This window comes from Canis lupus, chromosome 10, assembly GCF_048164855.1.
Source record: "Canis lupus baileyi chromosome 10, mCanLup2.hap1, whole genome shotgun sequence".
In the NCBI taxonomy this organism is placed as follows: domain Eukaryota; kingdom Metazoa; phylum Chordata; class Mammalia; order Carnivora; family Canidae; genus Canis; species Canis lupus.
The window spans coordinates 11,617,840-11,630,730 of record NC_132847.1 but is presented as its reverse complement, the minus strand read 5'-3'; the positions used below and the strand labels follow the sequence as shown (position 1 = coordinate 11,630,730).

The 12,891-nt window shown below is 45.1% G+C and overlaps 1 protein-coding gene and 1 long non-coding RNA gene across 17 annotated transcripts in view; one reads left to right on the top strand and one right to left on the bottom strand.

Annotated features, from left to right (window-relative positions):
• The window catches only part of PRR16 (proline rich 16), a 532,382-nt gene that overhangs the window by 284,600 nt on the left and 234,891 nt on the right, over window positions 1-12,891 (bottom strand). For 8 of the 16 annotated variants that reach the window (XM_072840688.1, XM_072840697.1, XM_072840700.1 and 5 more), the window contains exon 1: window positions 2,699-2,833. Coding sequence is in view for 7 of the 16 variants with exons in the window: in XM_072840676.1 (XP_072696777.1) it covers window positions 1,999-2,163 (165 nt within the window). In the remaining 9 variants the exon portion in view is untranslated. Of the gene's footprint in view, window positions 1-1,998; window positions 2,319-2,698; window positions 2,989-4,099; window positions 4,287-12,891 lie in introns of those variants that run through there. The other 8 variants (XM_072840680.1, XM_072840682.1, XM_072840678.1 and 5 more) reach the window with 4 other exon arrangements.
• On the top strand, window positions 3,318-12,391 carry LOC140641213 (uncharacterized). The gene is made up of 2 exons (XR_012037743.1): window positions 3,318-3,504; window positions 12,236-12,391. It is a non-coding gene; the product is annotated as an uncharacterized lncRNA (long non-coding RNA).

Here is a 12,891-nt window from a genome sequence, read left to right as displayed (position 1 = left end):
TTTGTTCCAAGTTAGTAAGAACTCCCTAATTTATATCAAGATATAGTATGGTCGAAGGGCACAGCATTGCCAATAAAAGAATTAGAATTCTAAATATAACAGTTCATGTTTAATACACACCAATGATAAGCTGCCAGAATATTGAATATAACTGATGCGCAGTGAAATTCACAAGTCATAGATATAGAGACCAAGATTTGCAATTTTACAAAGTTTTAAGTTACTCCATTCAAAACTACATCAGAGACATGTTCAATCACATGTGCAGTACTATCTTACAATGATGAATGCTGGACAACTGCAAGATGTCATAGGTTAAACACACCCCATAAATATTTGTTCTCAAAATAACTATCATTCACATTATATAAATGGCCAATGTTCTGAGATTCAGCCTTAGTAGAACACCACCATGTGTAAACTTTGGATGATAGCCTCACAAAAGTAATTAACAACCACCTCACACCATTTATCATTCATAAATTTCACTCTCTGGGTAAGATTGTTACATAAACAGGCCCTGGCAGCCAATCAAAGATTCCAAAGCATTAAGTCAAAATTTTATCTCTGGATCTGCCTACAAGATAGATCCTTTCATTTACTTGGTTGTACATTATTTATGCTTCCCCATACTTTTTGTAAACGACCTCTTTTTGTTTTTTCCCTTACAAATGCTCATATAAAAGAAGACAGAAAGAATGAAAGAGACTCACAGATTTCCTGACTGACCTCTTTGCGATTCTAATCAAGAACCATACCGGGAGGTTAAAGGTTTCACTGTAGATCTACCTGGTCTCCAAATGTCTACAGGATAATGAGCCAAAGCAGAACCAGGACTCTCTGCAGTTCCTCCTTATCTATTCTGTCTAAAATAGAGAGTGGAGTGACACATCATAAGGTACGGAAGCATGTGCCCATAGAGGCAGACGTTTGACTGCCTTTCTGTCCATTTCAGCCTCCTCCCTAAGGCAGTAAACACGTTACTTTGCGATGGGAGTTTCCCACACCCCCAGTGTAGAAACCTTCACTACTATAAAGCACAATTCTGCCAAAAGGAACGTGCCCACATTTGTTCATTTTTCGAAACGCCATAACGTTTCAGATGGAAACACAGCCTGCCAAAGGTGTCAAATAAAAGAATAACACAGAAGAAACGAACTGCATCTTTAGACTTGGATTTCAACGCGTAACCTGCCCCCCCCGTCAACCAGGCAGTTGTGCAGCAACGACCCCTCGGAAGCCCCGCCAGCGCCGACAACTTGGCTCCTCGCACTCAGCAGCTCCAACAATCTCCACTCTCAGGACCCCAGTGGTAATTACGTTCTGTCTCTGCAACGACCTACAGAAATGGCACGTGCCACTGGCAAACCCAACCTGCCGGCGAATGGGCCACGTTAACAGGTTTTCAGGTGGTGCAGCAAATGCGGAGCTCAGTTCCTAGAGGTGAGGGGAAGTCGGGGGGGAGGGATCTGGGCTGGGCAGGTGGGGGTGGCGAAGTGGGGAGGACAGGGGCACGTCGAGAGGCCGGACGGCCTAACAACCCTCAGTCCCCTCCCGCTTGGCTCAGAACCCGGGAGTACAAATTCCGGAGTCCTCGCCTTCCCACCACCTTAGAAGTTACAGTCTCCGCTCTCGCACAACTGCGGTGCGGACTCCCGGGCCGAGCACCGCGCGGCCGCCCTCCCGCAGCGGAGCAGCGCCTCGGCCCCCGCCACCCGCTCGGCGACGCCCGGGGCTGCCCGCGGGGCCGGCTCGCGGGAGACCCCACCCCGCCCTCCCTCCCGCCGGGAGCAGCAGCCGGACTTACGCAGCCTCCACCCCGACACCGCCTGGGCTTCTTTCAACCCCAGTCACCAGGGCCAGGGGTGGGAGGGGAGAAGCGGAAGGCAGGGCGGGGGGAGGGGCGGCGGGAAAGGACCCAGACGGTCCGGTTCCCGGGAGCCGGGACGCTAGTGGCAAGACCCTGCTGCACGCACACCCCCACACGAACACTCTCACCGCCGCGCGCCGCTGCCCAGGCTCCACGCCCAGCGGCTCCAGGACCGGAGGGAGGAAGGAGGTGGCCGGCAGGAAGGCCCCCGAGTTACTGCGAGCGACCTTCAGAGAGCGGGGGGATGCTTCAGGAGCTGCCAAAGTGAGGAAGTCCCGGACCCCCCTCTCCATCCCCAAGTACGGGCTCCCCTGCCTGCAGCCCGGGTCGCCTCCCTTCCAGCGGGGGCTCGAGAGGCTGGGAGGGGAGCCGGAGCCTCCCGGCCTGGCCCAGGGCCCGAACCCCGGCCCCCGTCCAGCCCCGGCTTGGGGAGACTGCCAGGCAAGGAGCGGCTTGCCAAAGACTGGGGGAGCAGGAGGGCAGGGCACGCTCCGGCCGGGCTGCCCATGTCCCCCTCCGTCGACACACCCCCAGGGAGCCCCCTTCGCCTTCGCCGACCGACACGCACACGCGCGCGCGCGCTCGCCCTTCCCACCGTCTCAGGTCCATCGATTAAAACACTAGTTGATTTCTTCCTGATCAAAAAGAAAAAAAAAAAAAAAAGTGCGAAAACTCTTCTCAGGAGTCGCCGGAGCAAAGAAAGTCCGTGTGCAGGCGTCTTTCTCTAGTTTTCTAGGAGCCAAGAAAAACGGCGGTGCCCAGTGAACGCGGGGCGGGCGCCGAGGGGGCGAAAGGTGACGAACTCCTCCCCACCCGCGCGCCTCTCACCTCTTTAAGTTCCTTGGCCACGTCTTTCAGGTCGCCCAGCACTAGTTCCAGGTCCTCCACGATGATCTTGATCTGTTCCTTCACCTTGGTTTTGGAGGCTGCCGGCGGCCCCTCGGCTGGAGAGGACGAGGAGGGGGTCCCCTTGGGCTTGGCTGACATTCTCTGGGGGCAGGCGAGGCAGGTCAGCACAGGCGGGCGAGCGGAGGCTGCTGCGCGCCCCCGTCCCTGGCGCTGCCGCGGCCGCAGGCGCCCCGACCCCCCCGCATGGTGGACGCTCCCCGGGCGGCGGCGGGCGGCTGCGCTCGGCGCTCGGCAGGGCGGCCGCGCCGCGGTGCTGCCATCTACTCCGCGAGCCGCGGCGCTGGGCGCGGGGCGCGGGGCGCGGGGCTGCGGGCGGGCGAGCAGCGCGCCTGCGCCTCCTCCCGCCGCCGCCCGCCGCCCGCCGCCGCCCGCCGCCGCCCGCCGCTCCCGCGCACACACGCGCTCGCTCCCGCCCGCGGAGACGGCCGCCCGGCCCTGCGGGAGCCCTCGCCCGGCACCGCGGCGGCCGCCAGCGGGGAGGCGGGCCCGCGCCCTGCCCGCCCGGGACCCCGAGGTGCCCTCCGCTCCGCAGCCTGCGGCGTGGGGGGCCTTCCCGCCGCCGGCCGGCTAGCTGCCTCCTTCCTCCCCCGCCACTCTCCGACCGAGTGGGGAGAGCAGCAGGAGGCCCGGGAGCTGGGGTCGCGCGCCCGAAAGCGCCCCTCGCAGTGGAGCCAGCACCCAAGGAGGGGCCGAAGGCTCCAGTCACTCTCCCAGTGACCCACGAGGTAAACAGAGGTGTTCCTACTTGCTCAGGAGAGAGCATGAGAGAGCGAGAGAAATGTGCATAAATGATAACCCCTCTCCCCCCTGGAAGAATGAAATTCAAGCAATATTTTTGAAAGAGGTGCTAATCCTGCTCATTCCACAAAACTAATAGCGGATTTATTGATGGAAGTTCCCACACCAAAAATCCCCCACCCCCACCCCGTCTAAGTCATCTTGCCTGTACTTACCTGGGACTGCTTGCTTATTTATTTATTTATTTATTTATTTATTTATTTATTTATTTATTTCCTTTCTGTTTTCATGACCTATGCTGATGTATGTTTTCGGTAGAGGGATAAGAAGTCTGCAACTCTTAGAAGAGTTGAAGAAGAGTGCCTCCAACTTTTTTTTTCCATCAAATTTTTTTTTTTAATCTCCATTTCACGTTTTCTGCTACTAAATAGGAAATAACTTTCTGACTGTTGTTGTCAAAAGGACCCAGGGAGGGGAGTTAATAGGAAGCCTTCAGTTTCATTCTCAGTAGGTGGCCCCCATTCTCATTAGCTAAAGTCTTAATTTCCTTAGTAACAAACCCATGGGCTGTTAGCTACTGACCTGGTAGGATGGCTGCACTTTATTGTCTTCAGTGCACACGACTCCAAATGATTATTTTAATAGGCTTTCCATTTTGGTCATGCCTTAGCAAGGCCTTGTTTCTTCCTTCTCACAACTCAGGTTGGTTGCAACAAGTTTCTACAGACCAGGAACCCTTGGCAATTCTTCTCTTCTGACTTCCTTAAGTCTTAACTCCAAAATCATTGCAAGCCATGTATGGAATATGGGGGAAGGGAGGAAGAGGCAACAGAAAAAAAAATAGAAATTTAGATAATGGTGTCAAAACAATAACAGCTCTGAAAAATACATTGAAAAGTCAGAGGACAAAGAAGAATGGTGGAAGGCAGAGGTTCCTGGGGGACAATTAAAGAAAGAATAAGAAAACCAGTGTGCAGTAAGCAAATTGGAGAGGAGAAAAAAGAAGCAATAATTGAAAGTAGATTTAAATATCATCTGTGGATAAAGATAAATGGTTAGAAATGGCAGGAGATCATCTGAGAAAAAAAGAAAAAGTGCTTTTCCTCTCAGTTTGAATTTTTGACACTCAGTAGCAAGCAGGTAAATACGGAAGCCCCCAAACTCAAAGTATAGTGGTTTGAGGCAAGAATATTGGAGAAGAAAGAAGTAGTATTTTCTCTCCCACTGACAGAACAATACTCTTGTAATATAAGACAATATCTATGCTACTCTGAATCTCCTTCACTAAAGATTAAAAAAAAAAAAAAAACTACTGTCCTATGATATCCATTGCTGGCTCAAAATTGAATTATATTTATTACTCTAAAAAACACACCATCCACACCCATATCATAACTTATTCTTAAATAATAGCTATCACCTATCTATGTCTATATCTGAATATAGTATAGAGTCCATTGGAAGAGGAAAAGTTAAAACTGACTTCCAAACCCAAACTAAGCTTATAGGAGCTCAGCAGTGGTGGCTACCACTATCTTCCAGTTACCACGCAGGTATGAGTAAATTATTCCTAAAGAGGAAACTTTTACAGAGAGAGTTAAAAATACTGAGGTAAAGGAAGAAGAATGAAAAGGATACAAACATATATATACACACACATACAGAAAGTCTATTTACTTTCTACTATTTTTATCCTATGGGGAAAAAAAAAATCATTCATCCCTTTGGCTCATCCTGGACTCTTTCAGGAGTTCATATATGATGTTTTAAAGCTAAATTATGGGACCACAGAGCAAAAGTGACACATAGTAAAAATTTCTGATGAATCTGTCATAAATTTATTTAGGTACCAGAACTACCTACATATAGGTACATACTCAAACCTCGTCACTTACAAACTTAGACACAATAACAGATCTCTAAAAGAAAGTAAAGGAAGGTCTTATTCACAGAAGTGACTGCGCACCCAGCATTTTATTCTTCTGTGTCTTTCTATTTTCTGAGTTTTGCAGCAAGAAGGATTGGATAATTATAGGAGATCATCTAGTGGTTGTTTTTTTAGTTACAAGCACTTATCAGTATTCTTGAGTGTGTGTGTATGTATGTTTGTGTATGTGTAATCTATTGCAATCGATCCCTAATTATTAGCCTGCAGGAAATGTTATAACACTGACATAATCTTGAATTCATAAAGAGTTCAAGAATATTTCCAAATACTTTGTCCCATTTTGGTGCAGTGGCTCTTACTGACTTATTACCTGAAAGATGTTCATTGATTCTCAAACAATGGATGATGTGCATAATATAACATCATTCTTAATGGATACTTTTGGTTTTCTTTTTTTTCTTTTGCATGAATTTATTCTCATTGTAAAATCTAATAAAGTTATTAGAGAGATTTGAAAAAAATGAAGAAAAAAAAAAAAAGAATGGCAGCATTACTCTGACCAAAATAGTTTTCACTGAGGATTGTAGGGGAGAGTGGTGAAGGGCATAGGTAGCAAAAAGATAAAATGTTGTTAGTGAAACACATCAGAGAGAAATAAGGAAAGTTCTCCATATATACCTTGACTATTAAATACATGGCATATGTCTGGACAGTGGTTCTTAAACTCTGACATGCACTGGAACTTGTTAAAACACAGATTACTGGACCCCACTCCCAGGGTATCTGATCCAGTGGGTCTGGGGTGAGGTCTGAAATTTGCTTTTCAACATGTTCTCTAGGCTGCTGGAAAGGGACCACTTTCTGAAAATCACTGGTTTGAGAGATGAAAAGAAAACTTCAGGCTGAAAAGAGCCAGAGTAAAACTTAAAGATCATCTAGTGATATTTGTGTTTGAGATGAGAAAACTCAGGCTTTGGGAGGTTAGATGCTATGTGCAATGTTTCCCATCTAGAGAAAACAAATTAAATGTGGACTCCTACATTTTGTGGAGTGGTCTCCATTTGTTTGGAGAAGAGCCTCCTTTTTCTTAACTGCTTTGGGCATGATGTCCACCTATTCTAGAAATGCATGTTGGTTTAAAAAATGGGATCTCAAAGTTTAAATGGAAGTATTCTAAGTAGAACTGTGTCTATTGCAGCAAAGCAGCTGCTCAATAGATACTTGACAAGGAAAGAAAATACTGAATAAAATGTCCTTCTCTATGCGTTTTGAGATTAATTTAACAAATATTTTTTAAATGGCTACTCTAGGCAAGAATCTACACTACGGAGGGTACTTAGTGACTAAGTTTAACAGAACATAGTTCTAGAAGGAACAATTAGGTAATTCCACACATGACTTGAGTATAAAAACTGAGATTACCTCAGAGTATCTCATCTTGTGCTCTTTTCCAACTTTATAGTCAGTTAACTTTACTTGACGTCCAAAGTCAATATATACCTGTGTGGGTTTTTTTTTAAGAGATTTTATTTGTTTATTTATTTATTCATTCATTTATTCATTCATGAGAGGCAAAGGCAGAGACACAGGCAGAGGGAGAAGCAGGCTCCCCATGGGGACCCCGATGTGGGACTCGATCCCAGGACCCCGGGATGACGACCTGAGCCGAAGGCAAATGCTTAACCACTGAGCCACCTAGGTGCCCCTGTTTTTTACTTTTTATCCATGTGACAGAAACTGAACTTTTGCTTAACTCAACAAAGGACATTGTTTTGTAGCCAAACCAAAGAAAGGTAAGGGTAGAAATATCTTTAAGTGGAGTTGGAGCCAGAAATTCTAAGATAACTGGGACTATTTCTTTCTGTTCCTGTATCCTAACCCCTCTTTGTAGATGGCTTCTTTCTCTTAAGCTCATTTCTACATAAGTTTAAAATTTGGTCACTGTTACATCCAGGCTCACATCTTCACAAACTTTGCAACTAGTAAAGAAAAAGATCATCACAGCAAGCTTCCAGGAGAAGACTTTGATAGGTCTAGCTTAGGATATGGACACATCAGCCAATCTTTGTGACTTGGTTTGGTGCAAAGCTTCATAACAGATTTGTGCCATTGCTACAGAAGACATCCATTTGTATACTCATTGCCATGAATATCCAGCAGGTGGCAGTAAAACAAGTTTTTTCCTCCAAAATCTGTATATTATGAGAATTTTCGTAAATAGAAGTAAAGTGTTTTCAAGAAGCAAAGTCATTTCCAGATTCACACGAAGAAAGACACCATATAGACTAGCAATGCTTGGGTGAGCAACGGGTGGTGAGGATGTACAATGACTGGCCCAACTTGGATCAAGTTGCCTACACCAGTGCCCTATTTCTCCACCGAAAAGAGGAGATGTACCTCTGGGAATATAAAAATAACAAGTATCCTCCATATAGACCTTAACTGGATCATATACCTTACTTTTTTTTTTCCACATCTTCCCTAAGCTAGTTTCACTCAAGTCTTAAACTGGGCATTCAGTTTACCCATACCAAGAACCCTTCATCCAGTCCCATCTCAGGGTCCCAGCTTGGAAGACCTCACTCATCCCAGAGCTGCCAAACTGCCCCACTACATGTGCAAGCAATTCTGAAACAATTACGCACTTCACCCAAGCCTTTGCGAGTTTCCACTCATCCTGAATCTCTGGGACTTGTGCCTGACATCTCATTCTGCCTCTCTGCTTTAAACTTCAGGGCCAAGTGAAGAGAGAACCTGAGACTTTTGATACTGCACAACTACTTAACAGACATGCCAGAAAGGTGTTTTTAAAACCTGGCCAACTGCCACTCTGCACAGTTTGACAGCTTAGCAACCTCTTTCCCTGGAAGGCGATTCAGCTACAACCAAGGAAAACCTGATCATTTAGTAGAAAACAATATACACTAGTAGCACCAAGATCATTGAAAATTCTACTCAATCATTCATGCACCCAATTAATTTCAGTGGATACTTGGCGATCACTGTCCTTTTAAGTTTCAGGATCCCTAGTTTTTGTCTTAGTTTTTGTTTCCCTCCAAGAAAGTAAGTAAGGGTAAGCCAGGAAGAATTACTGGTTTTGATAAAGTCATGGTGGACAGAGAAGTTGGCAGCTATTGTACTCTTTCCTCTGCTTAACGAGTACTCTGCCCCTTAGGGAAAAAAAGCCAGGTCCCGCCAGGTATAAGGTGGCCAGCAATGTCATCCACTGTGTATGGTTGGATAGAGTATGCAGTTTTAGTTCCACAATCAAGCTATTACTCTATTGGATTGACATGCTACTTGCACTCTTTAATCTGTCTTGCTCACCAAAAGTCCATGAGTTTTGGCCCAAGACTCAACCCAAGCTTCAAATATATATTGCTATAGACTGAATGTTTGTATCTCCAATGTATTCACATATTGAAGCCCCACATACTGAATGCCAAATGATGGCATTGGAGATGGAGCCTTTGGGAGGTAGCTAGACTTAAATTAGTTCATGAAAGTGGGGCCTTGGGATAGCATTAGGGTTTGTTTGAGTTTTTTTTTTTTTTTTTTTTTTTTTAAGATTTTGTATATTCCAGAGAGAGAGAAAAGGAGAATGTGGGGGGAGGGGCAGAAGGAGGAGAGAGAAACTCAAGCAGATACTGCTCTGAGCATGGAGCCCGATGAGGAGCTCAATTGCACCTCAATGAGATCATACCCTGAGCAGAAGGGAAGAGAAATTCACTTAACCAACTATGCCACCAAGGCGCCCCAGCTTTAGTGGCTTTATAAGGAGAGGAAGAGAGAGATGTCTCCTTCTATGAGCATGCACCAAGGAAAGGCCATGTGAGGCTACTGTGGGAAGACAGACATCCCAGACCTAGGAATCCCCAATTCGCCAGGACCTGAATTGGCCACCACCCTGATTTTGGATTCCCTAACTTCCAAAACTATGAGAAAATAAGTAACAGTTATTTAAGTCACCTAGCTTTTAGTATTCTGCTATGGGAAGCCTAAGCTTAGATAGATTTTGTTTTGTTTTGTTTTGTTTTTTCCCAGCTTTATTGAGATAGGTGACCTATAATGCTATAGAAGTTTCAGGTGTACAATGTGATGATTTACATGTTGTAAAAGGAGGGACACCATTATGTTAGCCAATGCCTTCATCCTATCACATGCTTACCATTTCCTTTCTGGAATGAAAACAGTTAAGATCTTCTCTCTGGGGAACTTTCAAGTATGTAATACAGTGTTGTTAGCTACAGTCACTATGCTATAGCATTAGATCCTAGAACTTACTCATCTTATAATAGAGAGTTTGTACCCTTTGACAAATATCTCCCCTTTTTCACCATTACCTACCACTAGTAACCACCACTCTACTGTCTCTTTCTATGGGTTCAGCTTTTTTTTTTAAGATTTTATTTATTTATTCATGAGAGACACACACAGAGAGGCAGAGACACAGGCAGAGGGAGAAACAGGCTCCCTACAGGGAGCCCGATGCAAGACTTAATGCCAGGACCCCAGGATTATGCACTGAGCTGAAGGCAGACATTCAACCACTGAGCCATTCAGATGTCCCTGTGGGGTTTGTTTCTTTTTTGTGGCTAAATAATACAACACTGAGAGACAGAGAGAGAGACAGAGAAAGAGAGAATGAGAGAGAGATGTCTTCTTTACTCATTCATGGTTGAATAATGCTCAGGTTGTTTCCAGATCTTAGCTATTGTGAATAATGCTTCAATGAACATAGGAGTACGGATAGCTCTTCAAGATCCTGATTTCATTTCCTTTGGATATATTTCCAGGAGTGGGACTACTGAGTCAGATGGTAATTTGAACACAGATTTTGATACTGAGAAGTAGAACACTGCTGGACCAAATATGTAAAAATGTGAAAGCAGCTTTGGAGCTGGGTGAGAGGCAGAGGCTGGAGGGTTTTTGAGGTGTGTGCTAGAACTATGGATATTAGGGCTAGTCTAGTGAGGACTGAGGAAGAGGAGAGTGAGAGAGCAAGGCTCCATCCTTTCAGGGAGTGCATAAATACTTATGCACAGAATGTTTGTAGAAATATGGACATGATGGACCATCCTGGTGAGTTCTCAGATGGACATAAGGGATATTTTATTGGAAACTGGAAGAAAGGCAATCCTTGTTATAAAGAGGCAAAGAACTTGGTTGAATTGTTTTGGCATTTTCCTGTGTTGTAGGAGGGAGAACTTGGGAGCAATGCAATTGGATATTTAACAAAGGAATTTTTAAGCAATAAGTTGAAGAAGCAGTGTGCCTCCTCCTGGAGTGTAACACATAAGAAAGAGATGAATTGAGGGAGGAACTATTAGGTTAAAAGGAATCAGAACTGGGATGCCTGAGTGGCTCAGTGGTTGAGTATCTGCCTTTGGCTCAGGGCGTGATCTCAGAGTCCTGGGATCGAGTCCCACATCGGGCTCCCTGCAGGGAGCCCACTTCTCCCTCTGCCTATGTCTCTGCCTCTCTCTGTGTGTCTCTCATGAATAAATAAATAAAATCTTTAAAAATTAAATATAAATATAAATATATATAAATATAAATATATATATATATATAAAAGGAACCAGAACTTAATCATTAAGAAAACTATTAGCCTGACCATTTTGTAAAAATAAATAATAAGTGCATTCAAAAGAGAATACAAGGGGATCCCTGAGTGGCTCAGCGGTTTAGCACATGCCTTCAGCCCAGGGCGTGATCCTGGAGTCCCTGCATGGAGTCTGCTTCTCCCTCTGCCTATGTCTCTGCCTCTCTCTCTCTCTCTCTCTGTGTTTGTGTATGTGTCTCATGAATAAACAAATAAAATAAAATCTTTAAAAAAGAGAGAGAGAGAACACAAGGGTGGGACTGAGATTGTATAAATTGAATACAGCCAGTTTGAATGGAAGGGGATGGAGATGGGACAAAGTAAAGAAAGGCCGTCAGACTTGTTAGATCCTATAGGATTGAGCCATAGTGTTATTAGGATGTAAACTTACACCTTTCTTCAAGAAAGGGGAAGAAGGACCCCCGAAAGGCAATTAATTCAGAGATCATCCGGGCCACCATTTTGGTTTTAACAGATTGGATAGGCCTCAACCAAAGTCTTGGAGATGAGTCCATCCTGCAAAGCCATGGAACCAGAGAGCTCACAGCCTGGGGGTTGTAACGCAACCCAGCAGAGCCACAGAAGTGGGACAACTGCCCCCTCTGAACCAAAGAGGATTGATGATTCTTGAACTTTAACATCTAATGAAATTTGCCTTACTAGATATTGGACTTGCTGGGGACCCATCTCCCTTTCCTTGTATTTCTCCCTTTTGGAATAGTAGTGTTTATCGTAAACCTGTCCCACCATGGTATGGTGGAAGCACATTAACCAGCTGTCTGGTTTCACAGGTTCACAGTTGAAAAACAATTTTGCTTCAGGATGAATTATACCTCCAGTTCTCACCCATATCTGATTTTGATGATATTGAGATGACATTCTGGATTTAGGCTGTAGGGTTAATCCCGGAACAAATTATGATTTGGGGGGCTGTTGGGATGGGATGGATGCATTTTGCATGTGTGAGGGAGATAAATGTGGGGGAGCCTGAAGTGTGATGTTATTGACTGAATGCGCTCCCTCCTGTGTTTAAGCCCAAGCCCAGTGTTATTTGGAGATGGGGCTTTGGGAGGTAATTGGGGTTATGTAAGTAATGAGAATGGGCCTTCATGACAGGATTAGTGACTTCTAATAGAAGAAGCACTCTCTCAATACTTCTCTCTCACTCACCCCTCCTTTTTTCCCCTTATCTCTTTCTTCCTTTCTCTATCCCTCTCTGTGCAAGCACCAACGACAGGCCCTTTCTTGTCAGGACATAGCAAGAGGGCAGCCATCTGCAAGCCCAGGACGAGAACTCTCACTAGGAACCAAATCTGCTGGCATGCTGATCTGCGGCTTCTCATCCTCCAAAACTACGAGAAAATAAATCTCTGTTGTTTAAGCCACGCAGTCTATGGTATTATGTTATGGCAGCCAGAGCTCTCTAAGATAGGTATTACCCACCTTAGAGGAGTTCTATTATTACATAAAGATGATGTTATCTCTTAGAGAGTGTTTGAGTTAAGCTGTGGAGTCTGGTTAATGCATGCAGTGTGTACTGAACAATGCTCTCTGGGGTTTTGCAATTCACAAGCTGAGAAGTTGAATGTTAAAGTCCTCTGACATGGACAGAAAGGAGTCTGGAGAGAGAAACAGCAGGTGGTCCAGTTAGGGTGGTTGTCGTGGATGCACAATTGATACAGCCTCAGGGATAACTAAATAGGAATAATGAGGCTGGATTGGAAATAATCCATAGGTTTTTTAGGAATGAGGAGGTATCAGCGACATGCCCTGGCAACTAATTCAAGACATCAGTGTAAAGGAAGTCAAGTTTGATTTTAAGATTTTGAGTTTATGTTATTTGCTAGTTTTCATCCTAATATGCTTTGAAATATACTTAAA